Genomic DNA, 18,156 nt, shown 5'->3' with positions numbered 1-18,156 from the left:
TGAGATATGTGTATGATTTCGTAGGTAAGAATGCCTGATGGGGAAGAATTGTGATGTGAGCTTACTTTGAAGAAGACTTTTTTTTTTCTTTTTAAATAATTTATTTATTATTTTGAGAGAGTAAGAGAGAACTCAAGTGTGCACATGAGCAGGAGAGGGGCAGAGTGAGAGGGAGAGAGAGAAAATCTCAAGCAGCTTCTGCACTGTCAGCGCAGAGCCTGACTTGGGGCTCTGTCTCACAAACCATGAGATCATGAGTTGAGCAGAAATCAAGGGTCAGATGCTTAAAAGACTGAGCCACCCAGGTGTCCCTGAAGGGGACTGTTTCTGAGCAGAGTCAACTGGTGACATACAGTCTTTGAACTGTTTATTTTCAGTTTGAATACTTGAAGCTTGAACCTGAGCCATTGTTTTCTAAAGAGATCTCTGAGCGGTGTAGGTATTCTAGCCACCAAAAGTACTCAGAGTAAAAACACAGCTCTGATGAGAATTTCCAGAAGTAGAGACACATCTCCACATTTTTAGAAGTACCTCCAAGGAGATCTTTATCACCCCAAAGTTTAGGATCTCAGGTCTAATCCACAGCATTTTATGAAGTACTAGGATACCTGTATACAGTATTTTGAGAGAAGAAAGAATAATTTCCTTTATCTAATTTCAGATAAATAAGATTTGAGCCCTGGGTTTTTGTTTTTGTTATTTTTTTTAACAGATTCAGGAATGAGATTTTTTTTTCCTCCCCCAGAGGGTTGCAATTTTAAAAATAATTGTTTGCTCTAAATTCTTTTAAGCTGTTGCGAAACCAGAGATTCCCCGCATCTTATCACCATGCTGTGGAAACTGTTGTGAATATGCTGACGCCACACATCACTCAGAAGTTTCGAGATAACCCAGAGGCGTCTAAACATGCAAACCACAGTCTTGCCGTGTTCATCAAGGTGAGGGCCACAGGCCATAGGGCATCTGGCAGGGGCTAAAATGTCCATCGTAGCAGTGATAAGTATACGGTAGGTGCGCGGTCGATGTCAATGGCATGTTTTTATGCTAAAGGATAAACTTATTAACAGTAAATGTGGATTTCAACCCACCTTTTTTTTTTTTTTTTTTTTTAAGAGAAAAACAGAAAGTGAGGGGGGAGGGTCAGGGAGAGGGAGGNGAGAGAGAGAGAGAGAGAGAGAGAGAGAGAGAGAGAGAGAATCCTAAGCAGGCTCCGTGCTCAGCACAGAGCCCAGTGCGGGGCACTGATCTCATGACCTGAGCTGAAAGCAAGAGTCAGATGCTCAACCCACTGAGCCACCCAGGCGCCCCTCAACCCAACTTAAAAAAAAAAAAAAAGTTGGGGCCCAAATACTTACCTTTCTGGGTTTTTTTCTCCACAGAGATGTTTTACCTTCATGGACAGGGGCTTTGTCTTTAAGCAGATCAACAACTACATCAGCTGCTTTGCTCCTGGAGACCCAAAGGTAGCGTGTGTGTGACAAGCTGTTCTTTTTGACTCCAGAAACCCATTTGTTTCTCTGGCCTCACATGACAATTTTCTTTCAGTTTCACCAGAGGCACTACTGTCCCCTCTTTTGGAGTTACTGTCTAGTACTAACTAGTACTGTCTAGTGCTATCTAGTACTAACTAGTACTTATATTAATATGGGAGATATCTCACATAATAATTCTAAATGTGAAATACACCTACTTCTTGATTTTCTCATAAATATCTAAGATGACTTCTCCACTGCAAAATTAAAGGTATAAGGGTCACAAGTCATAGTTTACTTAACAAGGTAATGGGAGTAACCATGTAGACTTTAACCATGTAGAATGATCTCTCTCTTCTCTAGTGTGTCTATTTTAAAGCTCTGCCTTACTCACTTTTTAATGGTGTTAAGTCTGTGCCTATAATTATAAGCTGCCTGAAATCCTTTCTGAAGCAGGAGAAGCATAAAGAATAAATGTCCTAAGAGTCAGTGGAAGATACTGTTTAATGAGATACAGTCCCTACAGCCTTTCTAAAATCTGTAACATAGCACAGGGCATGTGGTTTTAAGAGGGTCAGAAAACTGAAGACCAGGTGTGTGATCTCTAACAGGTTTTTAGGGTACTGTGTATCCAGTGAGGTATTTATCTTTGACTAACCATTGTTTCCTGCAGACACTCTTTGAATACAAGTTTGAATTTCTCCGTGTGGTGTGCAATCATGAACACTATATACCTTTGAATCTACCCATGCCATTCGGAAAGGGCAGGATTCAAAGATACCAAGGTAATCTATCTTTACATACATTAATCTAGTCTTTTCACAGAAAAAGCCATTCATTTTTAATAAGAGAATGGATTCAAATGTGACCTTGGAATTTTCTAATTTTTTTTATCAATGAGTTAATTTTTTTCTTGTTAAATTCCCATTTTTAAAAATATTGATAAAATGTTATGTGGGAACTTACTTGCCAGCAAACTTGCTAGCCCACAGGTCATGTTGGTGAGGGTCATTTTTCATTGAAAAACTCCTTTGCTTAAATAAAAATCCATTTTACTTCACTGTAGTTTATTTTTGATTTGTTTCACTTTTCCTTTTTTCTCATGAATTAGCTTTTCTTTCACCAACTGTGGAGTCAAATGACACTCCTGTAGGTAGGTGTGGGGTGTGCCCGCTTGCTTTCTTGCATTTTCCTCCTTTCAAAGAAAGAGAATGCAAGTCATTGCCGAGATGCTTACATATGCTCTTCATTTCGGCGTTTCCCATATGCTACTTGGATCAGTTCTCAAATTCACGATGAACCAGTGGATTTACTCTGACTGCAGCTAAGATATTGCTGTAACACCCCCAGGGAGCATAGAGGGTTTTGCTCCTGGGGTCCCTAGGTCCTCTAGGACACCTCTTTAAGAAGTCAAACAAATAAACAAAAGCCCTGCTTTCCTCCAGGAATGTCGTCTGCCACCATTTTCATAGTCCTTGTCCATAGTGGTGACAGGGACCTGAATCATGAACAACACGGCTTCTCACACATTTTACGTTTGCACGTTGAGTCTCTGTCATGTATTTTCTTCAAGTTGGAAGAGAGGAACCTCATCGAGATTTCTTTGTCTTCACTATAGTGAAAGTCAAATGAATCAAATTAGTCTGTCAGGTCTGTCAAGTAGTATTACTGACTTTAGTGTCTTGTGCGTGCTGGGGGATTACTTATTCCAAAGGGGGGAAAAGCTGAAGATGCCACCAAACTATGAATGACACCCAAATCAAACAGCCTCGCACATTGAAAGAGAAACGCATAAAAGCATTTGTTTGGAGACATAAATATCTTTCCCCCAGACAGACTTAGACTGCTTTTTAAGGGGCAAGCATGGGAGTCGGGGCCCTGGTGTGGGCAGTCAGTCGTTCACCAAATATACCTGGCACCAGCCCTGTCTAGGGTGCACATTCCCTGGCTGTTTTATTGAAGTGAAATACGTGGCATGTTAGTGATGAGTGCTGCATTGAGAAAACTAAAGCAAGGAGAGGGGGTATGAAATGGGGGGGGGGGCATCTGAGAGAGAGTGGCCAGGGAAAGCCTCACTGTGAAGGTGACTTTGGGGTGATAATCTGCACAAAGCCAGGTGAGGCAGGGGTGAGCATCCCACGTCAAGGGTCAGGTGCCCAGCAGACTCAGACAAGCTCTTAGCAGACTGTAAGAGTATTTGGGGCCAAGAGGGGCTGCCCTGGCAGGTGGGTGTGGGTCACAGATAATGTACCTTATGGCGCTGATAGGAGTCCATGGTTTTAGCATTCTCCTTCCTCTCCCTTCTCACCTGTTACCCTCTTCTCTGTACACATGCACGCACACATATGCAGTTCAACCCATTGTTTTCTCCTAAGGGTTTTATATGAATTCAAGCTGTCTACCATTTCCATAAACAGAGCTTAAAACAATCATCAACAGTGGACATGATTATTCTGGAAAGATAGATACTTTTTCCCTTGCTTCTGCATAGGACTTGGGTTCGGTATTTTGGATAGGTTTAGAAGTAACTAATATGGAATCAAAGTCAAAGAATCCTCTAATAATGGATTCAGTATAAGAATTGAGACTCTAGCTACAGCTTACTGAAAGGTGTATTTCAACTTTAGAGTGATGTATAGTTGCTTTTTTTTAAATTTTTTTTAATTTTAATGTTTATTTTTAATAGAGAGAGAGAGTGAGCAGGGGAGGGGCAGAAAGAGAGGGAGACACAATTTGAAACAGGTACGAGGCTCTGAGCTGTCAGCACAGAACCCCACGTGGAGCTCAAATGCACGGACTGCAAGACCATGATCTGAGCCGAAGTCGGCCGCCTAACTAAGCCACCCAGATGCCCCTGTAGTTGCTTTTATTTACCCTCCTTCAGTAGATTTCACATTTCCTTCTATTTGTTCTCCGCAGGAGATTTCAGTTTTATCATTTAGCTTGCTGATGATACTAGTTTAGTTTGGTGCTTTGTGTATTTCAGTTTTCGTTTATATTAGTTTTTTAAACTTGCTTTTAGAGGTGTAGAAATATTGAGTAAATTTTTGAAAATTCTGTGTTAAGTAAGTTCTTCATTCAGTGATAACAGAATAAATAGGTTACATGCTAGCGTGTTCATTTTAATCACATTGGGTTTTAATGAGAGTATATAGGCTATAATGACCAGGAAATGGATTAATGAACTCAAGTAGGAAAGAACAAACATTTTAATAGACTGTGTTTATTTATTCTTTCTTTAGTTACGTGTTCGTTAGGTACAAATTACTTCTCCATAATATGAGTTAGACAATAACTTTATTTTCTACTTTCACATCAGTAATAAAATTTCATTTGTAGTATAACGTATGTTGTGTAGTCTAAAAATTGATACTAAAACTATTCACTAACTTAATATTTATGCAAGATGTAACGTCTTCTCAAATCGAAATCCAATACAATTATCTATATTTAAATTTTGTTTAAGAGTTTGATGTGATAAGATGTAGAGCAGTATTTTTTTTTAATTTATTTATCTTTAAGAGAGAGAGAGAGAGGGCAAGTAGGGAAGGGGCAAAGAGAGCGAGAGAGACAGAGTCTGAAGCAAACTTCAGGCTCTGAGACGTCAGCACAGAGCCCGACATGGAGCTCGATCTCATGAACTATGAGATCATGACCTGAACCAGGTGCCCCAAGAAGTAGAGCTGTGTTTTAGAAAATCAGCTTTTTCCCATTTGAAGCTAAGTCTAATCATCCGTTGACACATAGGGTGGCCTAAATGCCGAGGGCGGGCTTGGCTTCTGTTTTATTCAAAGTGCATTATATCCTCTGGAACTAAAGCAGTTTCTGTCCATCATTTCAGATCTCCAGCTTGACTACTCATTAACAGATGAGTTCTGCAGAAACCACTTCCTGGTGGGGCTGTTGCTGAGGGAAGTGGGGACCGCCCTCCAAGAGTTAAGGGAGGTCCGGCTGATTGCCATCAGCGTGCTCAAGAACCTGCTGATAAAGCATTCTTTTGATGACAGATATGCTTCGAGGGTGAGTGGTCCCAGTGGAAGGAAACATGGATTGATACGTGTCCTTCATTTTAAGTATTATAAAGAAAGTAACCAATTAGAAAATTAGTGGAAACCGCACTAAGACCCTTCGCTGTTTACACAATAAAATCGAATAGCAGTGTTCATAGGAAGGATCTGAGTATAGGAGGTGGTCAGGGCCAGCTCGGTCCGTCATGAAGTTCTCAGAGCCTCAGGATAAACTTGCACTATGTGCCTCTGTTTCAGAGCCATCAAGCCAGGATAGCCACTCTCTACCTGCCTCTGTTTGGTCTGCTGATTGAGAACGTGCAGCGGATCAACGTGAGGGACGTGTCCCCCTTCCCCGTGAACTCCGGCAGTGTACGTAAGCACATACACCTAGATAACGGCCTGCATTCGTCCCTGTGGCTGCTGTAACCAACTAACATAAACTGGGGGGCCAGAAACCACAGAATTTCATTCTCTCACAGTCAGGCCAGAAGTTCCAAATCAAGGTATCTACAGGATGGGTCCCTTCTGAAGGCTCTGCGTGAAAAGTCTGTTCCGTGCCTGTCTCCCAGCTTCTGGTGGTTGCTCCACACCCCTGCATTCTTTGGCTTGTGGCCGCATTATTACAATCTCAGTCTCTGCCTTCACAGGGCCGTCTCCCTGGTGTGTCTCTGTGTCCCTGATGTCCTCTCCTTTTCTTATAAGAAACCAGTGATTGCATGTAGGCTTCCAAACCCAAGATGATTTCATTTCACCTTGCATCTTCATCACATCTACAAAGATCCCATTTCCAAATATGGTCACATTCTGAGGTTCTGGGCAGATATGAATTTGCAGGGGACACAACAATTCTTTTTTTTTTCCCCCACTAAACCCATAATAATCCATAGTATTCTTGTTTAATTGCTCTTCTGGGTAAGATGAAGGCAATCAGTTAACCTTCAACTCTTGGGTTGAAAATCATTATTAAAACCATGCTTTCCTGGTGGACCATATCTTGTAAGGTGTAAGGACCTTCACTGTGTAGTCAATAAAAATTTATGGGGAGAGGAGTTTAAAAGAAAACAGTGGAGTTCTAACTTGTGTACTATGAGAGCTCAGTGCTTGTAGCCCTAATTCTGATAGTAACATGCTAACCAGTCTTGGAAAAGCCACATCTTGGGGCTAAAGTTTCTCAGCGTCTATAAAATTAGAAAGTTAGACTAGATGTGTCAGGGAGCCCAGCGTGAGTGATATGGGCCCCACCTCCAAGAACAGACACCTTCATTTATATAATCTTCTTGTAGTCATTGGAAGGTGCGTTGGAAATTAAGTTGATTGAAGGATGATCCCAGAAATGATCTCAAAACGTTTGGGTTGGAGACTATCCACCATTCGTTTGCACACAGGCTACCAGTTAGCGATTTTCTTTTCGCGTTTATTCTGGACCCATGAAGTGGCTCAGGTGTTAGTCTTGGCACTTAGTGATTATGGCAGATACCTGGGGACCCGTCGTGTGTGTTTCTGTCCCTTTTCCCCCAATGCTGCACGATCTCATTTTTTATACCATCTTTCCTCCTCTGAGTACATCTCCTAAATCAAGGTGTGCTGAGATACCCCGTGTGTATACAGTGTGTTCTGTAGTTCCTTAAATAAATGCCCTGCGCTAATCTCACCCTGTACAACACTGCATTCACACGTGTATTCTCTGACCTGTCCACTCTTCTGATCTGGATAAGTCCCTCGGGGTATAATGCTACCTCTCTGTACTGCTTCTGAGAAAATCAGTAAAATTCCTTTTTATCACATAACTTCAAAATTAACATAATTTCTCCCCTGACTGGGAGTTCACACAAAGCCGCAAGCTCGCAGAGCCTTTCGGTGCTGCTAAGTCACTTTTCAGTGCTGCTCATTTGGGAGGATTTCCTACGTCCCAGTTAGAAAGGACATGTGAGGCTTTTTTCTCTGAGGAAATAACATTCCCGAACAATCTAAAGAAATGTTGGGCATCGGAGGTCTAGAGAGGGAACGTGCTAGACCTTCTGGGGAAACGAACAGTGACTTTAGGGACCGAGGCCCCCGGGCTTGTGCCTGTCCCCACGCCTCCGCCAGCCTCCTCCCTCGGCCGCGGTGCACCCGCGTCTCCCACGCAGCGCAGCCCACTTGTCTGCGCATCTCCTGCGACAGGCGCCCTCACACTTCCAAGAGCAGCTGATGGCTCTTCTAACGTCGCCTTCGATTCTTTCTTCCCCCTCTCCCCTCGGGCAGACTGTGAAGGACGAATCGCTTCCGCTGCCGGCCGCCAACCCGCTGGTGACACCGCAGAAGCCTGGGATCACGCTGGACAACAGCCTGCACAAGGACCTGTTCGGCGCCATCTCCGGCATCGGTAACGCCACGTGCTCTGTTTGCTTCTCCCTGGCCTTGTTCGGAGAGCGCCTTCATCCAGGAGTGTGGGAGCCGCTCCGGCTTTCACGTTAGGACCTTAAAGTCTGCGTTTCTCCCTTGAATATTCTTCTCCTGGTTTTGATATTTAATGATTGAAACCCCTCAACCCTACACTGAGATACAGACACCCCCCCCCCAAATTCTCCTGCATTGCAATTTCAGGACACTGAATCACATATCTGTGCTGTTTGCTTTTTGTTAATGATTAAGTCATCATTTAAAAGTTTAAGGGGCACCTGGGTGGCTCAGTTGGTTAAGGCTCTGACTCTTGGTTTTTGGCTCAGGTCATGGGTTTTGGCTCCTGGTTTTGTGGGTTTGAGCCCTGAATGGGGCTCTGTTCTAGCAGCATGGAGCCTGCTTGGGATTCTTTCTCTCTCTCTCTCTCTCTCTCTGTCTCTCTCTCTCTCTGTCCCCCTGTCTCTCTCCCTCCCTGTTTCTCTCTTTCTCTCTCTGCCCCCCCCAACTCTCACTGCCTCTGTCTCAAAAAAAAAAAAAAACAAAAAAACCCTTAAAACTTTCAAATTGGATTATGTTTCTTTGAAAGGAGTATCTTTGCAGAAGTGGGAAGGGGGGCTGTGGGTAGCATTTATTTGTGGTAATAATGATTTCAATGAAATGTGATAGAATAAGTACCAAGGAGGTAGTGGTCTGTGGTAAGAATGCAGTTCTAAAATCAGTTTTCTGAAATCTTCTTTCCTACAATATTTTTTTCTCTCTGACATATTGTAAGAGCCACCCCCATGGGGAAGAAAACAGCCGGCATAAATCAAGATTCAAATGGAGTGGTTCTCTGTACGAAAACACCTAAGAAATGTTCTTATTAATATTCTGAGTAATTGAGCATCTGTGGCAGATCCTTCTTAAAGATAATGGTACAAAAAAATAGATGTGTCTTCATAAAATTGTCACTTTCACTACACTTTGAAGAAATGAAGCCCCCTGCCATGGCCAGTGCTTAGACACCCAGGAGTGGAATTAACTCATTAAAAAAAATTTTTTTTAAGTTTATTTATTTCTGAGAGAGAAGGGGAGGGGCAGAGAGAGAGGGAAAGAGAGAATCCAAAGCAGGCCCAGTGCTGTTAGCACAGGGCCTGACATGGGGCTCAATCCCATGAACCGCAAGATCATGACCTGAACTGAAGTCAAGAATCAGACATTCAACTGACTGAGCTGCCCAGGCGCCCCTTGTGTTGTTCTTGATGTCAAAATGCTATTTCATGTAGGTGATGAAACCGAGCAGAACATAAAACCAGAAACTTCACACCAATGCCCAGATTTATCCTATAGTACCCAACCCTTAATCTTATTTACACTTATGTATATATATTCTGTTTTTTTCAATGTTTATTTATTTTATTTTTGAGAGAGACAGAGAGCAAGCAGGGAGGGGCAGAAAGAGAGGGAGACACAGAATCTGAAGCAGGCTCCAGGCTCTGAGCTGTCAGCACAGAGCCAGACATGGGGCTTGAACTCACAAACTGCAGGATCATGACCTGAGCTGATGTTGGGCATTTAACCAACTGAGCCACGCAGGCTCCCTCTGTTTTTTATAGTTGCAGTTGTGTCATTAGGCGTCCTAAAGATTAAATGAGTTAATTCACGCGGAATGCTCCGAGCAGAGACTGGCTTGTGGTGTTTGTACTTGCCTTTCTCCTAGGGCCTTCACTCTGTCTTCTTGGCCCTGCTCTGCCCGCACCCCCAGCCACTGCTTTAGGAGTGGGAAAGGGACTTTCCTGAGATGATTTTGTCTACAGGAGTTCACAGAACTCACTTTAAAGTCAGACAGTGGTGGTTTTGGATCCAGGCTCTGTCATTCACTAATTGCCCTGGAGAGCGTGTCTCTCCTCTTCACTGCCAGTATCCACATCAACACAGAGCTGGGGCGAGAGGCGGGGAGCCCATACGGTGTGCACAGAGCTCAGCGTGGTGACACTCAGTGTTATCATCTGCCTGCATTATAACAGACACAATTCTTCAGTTCTGGGATACACTCTCAGTAGCCAGTTTCAGGACTCTCAGGGCCCAGGAGTGTGTTGAAATCTTACCTCCTTAACACTCTAGGATTCAAGACTTTATGGAAGTAACCAGACTCGAATGAAGTAATGCTTTGACTCTGCATTTATTCTCCAGCATTCACCTTGTTAGGGTGTGGGATTCCCTGAGAACGTAAAGATGAGCTATTGGGTATCATTAGCAAGACTCGAGTGGCATTAATGACCTTCAGTTGCTCTGTGTTCATGATGAAGTTATGAAAAGTATTTGAGACTAATTTAATCCCTTTTCACTTTCTTAAATTTCAAGATCTGCATCCGCTTTTCATAGGAGTTCACCGTGATGGACTTCTTTATACTCAGGCTTCATGTCTACTACCCCCATCTTTAAACACTTAAATCCTTGCTCCCTTACAGGAACGCCTTCCAGAGAAGCCCCCACCTTTGAACTGAGTTTGCCGCTTGTTCTCTGGTGGCTTGAGCAACTCTTCTTGAATTCTTCAAGGAGTTACCAGTTACCTTGAGTCCTAGTACTTACCCTTCAAGAGCAGACTGTCTCCTTACATCTCTATTTAGTAGAGCTCCTTGAGAATGCACCTTCGGCAGTTGTTTTTAAATGCCTTTGGAATATGGTGCATGAGGATTTCTAGAACAGATTCATTGCCTGCAGGAAAACTGCTCTGAGATTACATTTGCTTTAAAAGGTACACATTTGTGGGGTGCCTGGGTGGCTCAGTCGGTGGAGCATCTGACTTGATTTTGGTTCAGACCATGATGTCATGGTTGTGAGAACCTCGTCAGGTTCTGCATGGGGCGTGGAGGTTGCTCGAGATTCTGTCTCTCCCTTTGCCCCTCCCCCGCTTGCACACTCTCTCTAAAAAAAATAAATGAAAATTTAAAAATAAAATAAAAGGCACACACACATCTTAGACTAAGGGTTTCTTTTTCCATCTACTCTGTTTTGCATTGGGCTGTCTGTACAAAGAAGACAGAGGTGAATTAAACTTCTTTCCATTTTACTTAAATGTTTAAGATTTTTTAAGGTTCTGCACTGGGCTGAGATATTAAATACCACCCCCCCCCACACACACACAATGGGAACATAGTTCTCCTAAGCATGCTGATTTTGATTTATTGCATTTCCATCTGTTTGCCTTAGATTAGGACTCCATTTCTGGAACTGATCCTAAAACTGGGAATTCAGAGTCTAATTTTACTTTACTGAGGACCTCTTTCTCATGATCATTCTGTTATACATTAAATATGAACCCCGGTTACATTAGGAGGACTATAATTATAATTCGGTCATAATGTGTGTTTTATCTCTAAGGATAAAAAAGGCTCTAGATTTTTCATAGATTTTTGCCTTTTCACCATGACAGTCAGTCACACAGCTTCTGTTCTGGGATGGGGCAGCCGGGGGCCAATGGTTCACATGTTCCAGCCATCACTTACATTTTCAAATTCTTCTGGCCCCTCTTTTCTTAATGTTAATATGCGGGGTCAGTTTCAGGGATGGCCGTGAATCTACCTGATTGCCAGGTAGAGGGCAGGATTAATTTCCAAGTGGCTCAGGCCATGGCAGCTAACTTGCATTTGGGAATTTGAAAATGTGGGTCTAGTAGGGAAGGCATCTTCAGCCTGGGTGCCGGAGGCCAGGCTTACAGCTTGCTGGCGCGTGGTACCAAGGGCTCCTCATGCCATGTGCACAACCAGCAGGCTGTTTGGAGTGGCGGTGGGGGACGCCTTTCGGTTCAGCACGGAGTGTGTAAGTTTGACAGTCATTTTAAATTATGCGAGTGAGGTACTTAAATCTTATCTAAGCAGGACGTCCATCCATTACTTTTAAAAATTCCAGAGTAATGAGGTATAGGGGCTGATTTCCGCCTTCAAGTGCTGTTTTTTCACAGACGTCACAAATTTTACTTCTAAGTTAAATTTCACTTCTGCTCGTAACTGTTTGTTGCAGATTCCCAAACATTCTCGGTTTGTAGCACAGTAAGTTTCTCATGGCGTCCCCAGGCCAGAATAAACACCCAACAGTTCTGTTAAAGAGGTGCTTAGAGCCAAATAACCCAATAAGGTGGAGGTTTTTTAGTGTTTATTTATTTATTTTGAGAGAGAGCATAAGCTGGGGAGGGGCAGAGAAAGAGAGTCAGTCCCAAACAGGCTCCTCACTGTTGGTGCAGAGCCTCATGCGGGACCCGATCTCACAGACCGTTAGATGCTGACCTGAGCTAAAACCAAAAGTCTACACTTAACTGACTGAGCCACCCAGGCGCCCTGAAATAACCTAGTAAGTTCTCGTATCTGAACAACTTGGAAGGCGATTGAAAAAAATATACATACATTTAAAGAAAAATTATTTTATTTTTAATAAACACCACCATACTGATGGTATGTGTAGGCACTGTACCACTTCTCCAGTGTGGAGTCAGATTGCTTCACCACCATCTTCACCTTCGTGGTCCACAGTGATTTTTCACCCAGTACTTGCTTTTTATCACAGCAGTCACCAAATACCTAGCTTCACAAAGATACGCCGTCATCGACAGGAACATAGCATGATCAAACTTTGAAACTACAGTTTTGGCAGATCTCACGTATCCCTGTGTTTTTCTTGAAAATGTAAAATATCCCAAGATACCCTTCTGAGGTTTTTAGATCACCTTAGCATAAAGTTTGAATACTGTGGTTTTATTGAGATGGTTTAGTTTTTTGATTTGACAGTTGCAGGGGGATTTGTTTCAATATTTTTTTTTGAGTCTTTATCTCATCCTGAAACAGCGTATGCTCCTTTAGTCGGAGAAATCAAAGGTGGCTTCCTATAAGTGAACTGATGGTTCTGTCTGAGAGTTTCAGATGATGGCCTGGCTCGTTGAAGGTGAGGTAGTTAAATGCAACACCTGAGCCAGCTTCCTAACAGAAAAAAACAAGTGTCATAAAAGCAATTTCCCTTAAAGTTCAGTACTTACCTTTATTTTGTCCTGTCTCACCAAATCTTTGGTCTTGGCTTAAATTTCATTTAGCTTCTCCATATACGACGTCAACTCCAAACATCAACAGTGTGAGAAATGCTGATTCGAGAGGATCCCTTATAAGCACAGATTCGGGGAACAGCCTTCCAGAAAGGAATAGTGAGAAAAGCAACTCCCTGGATAAGGTGATTTCTTGTCATATAACTTAAATGTTTCTTAAAACTCATGGATTTATCACAAAGTAAACCGGGCTTCATGTTCTAGTGTTCATTAAGTGTGACTCTTTTTTTTTTTTTTTTTTAAAATAAGCCCATTAACCTGGAATAGGTGATCAGAGTGTGATCTAAGGATGGAGCCAATTTCCTGAAACCCCCTGATTCCTGTTTCCAGGAGTTCAGATGAGGGCGGTGTTTATATTGGAGACCTTGAGCAAATAGTTTTGGCAGGTTGGACAGGGAGGGAGATCAAAATGTCACTCTTTTAAAATCCTCTGTACATCAGAGAATACCATTTATACACAGTTTTCCATGCAAATGAGTATTGGGTCCAAAGCCCACTTCAGAAAAATTAGCTCATCATATAGGTGATTCAGGGATAAGACTTTACTGAAAACCTTCTCACTCTGATACCCCTAACAGAATGCATCCTCCTCGTATTTAACTTTTTTCTTGAAATAAGGGCCAGCCTATTTGGAATTTCGTGGGAATAGATAAAGCTTGGATTTAAACCTGGAACAATGGTAGATTGGTTTGGCCTTAGCCACCGTTCTCCTACGTTATTTTAGGTTCTGGGCAAGCACACTAATAAACAGATGGACCTCATAGGGATGGATTTCTAACCCCCAGACATGTGGAAAATGGCCTTCTTCTGCGTCAGGGTTGTAATCATACCCATATTTCCACGGCTGGCATTGACGCGATTCTTCTCCAGTGCTGTTCTGTAGGGGCAGCATTTCGGTGTGGGTGTGTGTCGTGACCTGTTGACCTTCTCCCTTGACCATGACTTGCCTTCACGTGTAGAGTGAGAAGCTGCTCAGACGGCATTCCGCTTGCGTCATACGCAGTGTTGGAGAGGAGGAAGAAAGCTGCCAGTCAGCCAGGAAAAACCGGGTCACTGTGGACTTTTCCCTTCTAACCATTCCACCTTTGTCAGAGGAAACTTTGCATGCCGCTCCTTCCCTCCCACCGCAAGAAGTCCTGGGTGTTCCCAGTGGCCCTGGCAAAGTGGGTGGCGAAACGATGCCTCCGCACGACACTTTTGCCACTAACTGCACCTGTGTTTCTTCCTATGATAAAAAGACACTCATGTATGTTATTAATGAAACCTGTTTATCGCTAGGTTTTTTCCAATTGCCCCTCAATACCTTGGATGAAAGATTTTTTAAAATTGATCTTTCTGTTTTGGTATTTGGGCAAAAAAAAGAAAAATCCTGATTTCGATTGGAAATGTAACTTTGAAGATTTTAAAATCTCCTGAGGTGCTTGTTCTTTTTTTTTTTTTTTTATGTGAACCCCTGGAGCATGTGAACCTGCTGTCTAGTGGCAAAAGTGCTCTCCCCCTGTGTCCTGCGCTTTCTGAAGTTTGCGGTGTTGAGCTAAGCTGGCAAGGGAATGATCTCATCACCTTAGGGTCTTGGGCCACACTATGCTGAGCTGGCCCTTTCTGGCCCTAATTGGGCACCTGCCAATCGTTTTCCCCCAAGGGTGCCCCACGATGTCAGCTGAGTGACAGTGACTCGGCACCAGGCGTTCGTGGCCGGTGCGCTGGAGCAGGATGGGTTGTATTTGCTCCTTCAGCCGCTGGCATTCTCCTGTATTTGCTCTCAGCCGTATCCTGCAGTGTCTTCCGAAGGAAGTGTCAATTCTGTGTGTGATCCTAGCACACGTGCTCTCTGCATGAGGCTGGACTTGGCATTTCAGAACTAAGCTGGTAGCTACAACCATGATTACCCCGTTTGAAAAGCCTGGGCCTCTGGCTCGTCTCTTAGGAAAGTATGTGAAGGAGACGAGTCAGAGCTCCTGCGCATCGGCACCTGTGTGTGAACTTGGTGAGGGCGCACCTGTCGTTTGTGGACAAAGTAGTTCTACCTTCCGATTTGTGTGATTTGACTCCGTTCTAAGAATCTTCCTCTTTCAAGGGATAAAAATGAGCCTAATTTTGTTTTATTTTACCTATAATGCCTATAATGAAGGATAAAAAAAAATCACCTGTATTTCCTTTTTTCTTTTTAGCACCAACAAGGTGGCACTTTGGGAAATTCTGTGGTTCGCTCTGACAAACTTGACCAGTCTGAGATTAAGAGCCTGCTGATGTGTTTCCTCTACATCTTAAAAAGCATGTCTGATGGTAGGTAAAAGTGAGGATGTCAGTTTTACTTTCTTTGTTTCAGTAGTTAGTTTATTTTTAAAAACTTAATCATTGCTTGAGACGATGTAAAGATTTAAAAGGCTTTTCTTCCATGTTTGAAATACGTGTTAATTTACTAAATGTAGTAGAAATAAAAGTCTTAATTTGGAAAAAGATTTTTACTAATTATTCTAGAAAATGAGTTCTAAAGTGTGCATGGGCCATTTAAACATTTTTTTTATTAAACTCAAACCTACCATCTTAATTAAACGAGAGAGAAGCAGATCGGTGAGGTAGCTTTTGATTTTTTTGTTTTTAATTTCATTTGTCCAAACAAACTTACTGTCAACTTGCATAACTTTCTAGTCAAGCTCTTGAATTGGAATATGCAGTGTTGGGGGAGGTCTAAGCATCTCTTCCATTTAGAGTGTAGGTGATATTCCTGACTCTTAACAGGAAGTGAGATGTGAGTCTTTTCATTTCCTGATGGAAATAGTAGTAGCATAGGAGATTAAGGGTTTTTTTTTTTTAAGTTTATTTATTTACTTTTAGAGAGAGCACACATATGTAAGGGTGGAGGAGGGTCAGGGAGCCAGAGAGAGAGAGAATCCCAAGCAGGCTTAGAGCCTGACACAGAGCTTAAACTCACGAACTGTGAGATCATGACCTGAGCTGGAATCAAGAGTTGGATGCTTAACCTACTGAGCCACCCAGACGCCCCAGTAGATTAAGTTTCTGATGAAGGGTTTGACAGCCATATTTTTTAATAGAATAAAGCTTGTAAATATCCGTGGTAGACGTTTCAACTCTGGTTCTGTAATACAAGCAATCACACAAAATCATGCCATGGTACAAGTTCATGTTTCTTAACTTGATCAGAAATCTTGTCCTGCTTTCCCTGCAACATATCAGAAAGTGTGCTGTGCAGCATTTTGAGTGAGTGAAGTCTTTCGAAAACAAAATGTTGAAGGCCTCTCATGCTGGCTGTGTGCAACAGCATTAGGTGTGGGCATTAAACATCTGGGGGAAGGCATTTCTAACTAAAAAACAGTATTACTTTTATATCAAGCTTCCGTTTCCATAGTATTAACAGCCTGACCTTAGTACTCAGATGTTAAGAACAGCACACCTGTCCTTAAAATGCTTCAGGACTGGGCTATTGTATTTTTCTGTCACTTTTACTTTAAAATAGCTTTAAATAAACAACAGACAAGATTTTCCTTGAATGGTGACCGAATTGCAAAGCACTGGACACTTATTCTGACAGTTGAGCTGTAAAATTGAAATTCTTCCCTTAATGTCAAAAGTTCTGAACTTTACATCATGGTGGTGAGTGAGTCTTAGCCAGCCTTGTAATTCTGTTTTTTTCCTTTGCTGAAAATTTTCTTTAAAACCTCTTAAGTTTCAAGTAATAAATACAGTATATAACTAGAACAGAACTACTTTTTTAAGTCCAGCGTATCCAAAATTTCGCATCCAAGTGAAAGATTTCCTTCAAAGTCAGCACTTTGGAAAGCCATGTGCACACTTGAAAAATGTAACAATCCCTGGAAAACAGTTTACCTTCAACGTATCAGTTTCCTTCCTGTTATAATTTGAATGTTTGTGTGTGTCCTGTTTAAAAAATCCTCACCTACCCCCAGAGTCATGAAGATATTCTTCAACGTTTTCTTTAAAAGTGGTATTATTTAAACTTTCATGTTGAAATCTTAACATCTACCTGGACTTGATTCTTGAATATGGTCTGGGGTGGGGGAGACCTTTGGAGTGGTTTACCAGACAGACAACCAAAGTCAGCCATGTAACTTTGTAGCTACTCTTTTCCTGTCCCGCATTCAAGGATCACCTTCTGTGTGTTGGGCCCTTCACCTGTCTTCCCCAGTCTCCTTGGCCAGTAGCCTCAACCTTAGCCTCAGCCTCAGCCTCAGCCTCAGCCAATGGCCAAGAGCAAGGAAAGGTGGCTTGTGCCTCTTGTCTGGCCAGCCGGTTCTCTGTGGTATGTGCTGGGGTGACTACACCTGTCTGCAGGTTGACCCCCCCCCCAACCTTCCTGTGTTCACTTGGCTCTTTGGGTTCTCACTACGTGAGGACGGCCAGCCTCAAGTAACCAGACTCTGTGCCTGTGGAATCTAAACTCAGAATCCCTGAAAGATCATCAAACTACCCATCTTACTTGTCTAGTAGACGACACGGCTTTTTTTTTTTTAGTTAATTTTATTTATTTACGTAATCTCTATACCTACCATGGCACTTGAACTCAAGTCCCTGAGATCAAGAGTCACACACTCCTTCAGCTGAGCCAGCCCAGACACCTCTCAATGTGGCCTTTAAACTTGGGGCACCTGGGTGGCTCAGTCGGTTGAGCATCTGACTCTTTTTATTTTTTTTTTTAATTTTTTTTAATGTTTTATTTATTTCTAGGAGAGAGAGAGAAAGAGAGAGAGAGAGAGAGACAGCGTGAGCAGGGGAGGGTCAGAGAGAGAGGGAGTCACAGACTCCGAAACAGTCTCCAGGCTCTGAGCTGGAAGTCAGCACAGAGCCCGACGCGGGGCTCGAACCCACGAACCGTGAGATCATGACCTAAGCGAAAGTCGGACGCTTAACTGACTGAGCCACCCAGGCGCCCTGAGCATCTGACTCTTGATTTCATCTCAGGTCGTGATCCTAGTGTTATGGGATCAAGTCCTGCGTCAGGCTCAGTGTGGAGCCTGCTTAAGATTTTTTTTCCTCTCGCAGAAGATATGAACAGACACTTCTCCAAAGAGGACATCCAGATGGCCAACAGACACATGAAACGATGCTCAGCATCCCTCCTCATCAGGGAAATACAAATCAAAACCACACTGAGATACCACCTCACGCCAGTCAGAGTGGCTAAAATGAGCCAATCAGAGAACTCTAGATGCTGGCGAGGATGTGGAGAAACGGGCACCCT

At 42.8% G+C, this 18,156-nt stretch overlaps 1 protein-coding gene across 10 annotated transcripts in view; it reads left to right on the top strand.

Moving 5' to 3' along the window:
- The window catches only part of DOCK9 (dedicator of cytokinesis 9), a 290,243-nt gene that overhangs the window by 213,499 nt on the left and 58,588 nt on the right, over positions 1–18,156 (top strand). For all 10 annotated transcript variants that reach the window (XM_039252519.1, XM_039252516.1, XM_039252512.1 and 7 more), the window contains exons 28-35: positions 792–938; positions 1,380–1,463; positions 2,146–2,257; positions 5,314–5,492; positions 5,738–5,851; positions 7,727–7,847; positions 12,927–13,060; positions 15,107–15,221. In XM_039252519.1, the coding sequence (XP_039108450.1) occupies positions 792–938; positions 1,380–1,463; positions 2,146–2,257; positions 5,314–5,492; positions 5,738–5,851; positions 7,727–7,847; positions 12,927–13,060; positions 15,107–15,221 (1,006 nt within the window). The remainder of the gene's footprint in view (positions 1–791; positions 939–1,379; positions 1,464–2,145; positions 2,258–5,313; positions 5,493–5,737; positions 5,852–7,726; positions 7,848–12,926; positions 13,061–15,106; positions 15,222–18,156) is intronic.

This window comes from Hyaena hyaena, unplaced genomic scaffold, assembly GCF_003009895.1.
Source record: "Hyaena hyaena isolate Hyena2069 unplaced genomic scaffold, ASM300989v1 scaffold_418, whole genome shotgun sequence".
In the NCBI taxonomy this organism is placed as follows: Eukaryota; Metazoa; Chordata; class Mammalia; order Carnivora; family Hyaenidae; genus Hyaena; species Hyaena hyaena.
Note: the sequence above shows the minus strand (reverse complement) of the source record. Positions and strands in the feature narration are given on the sequence as shown.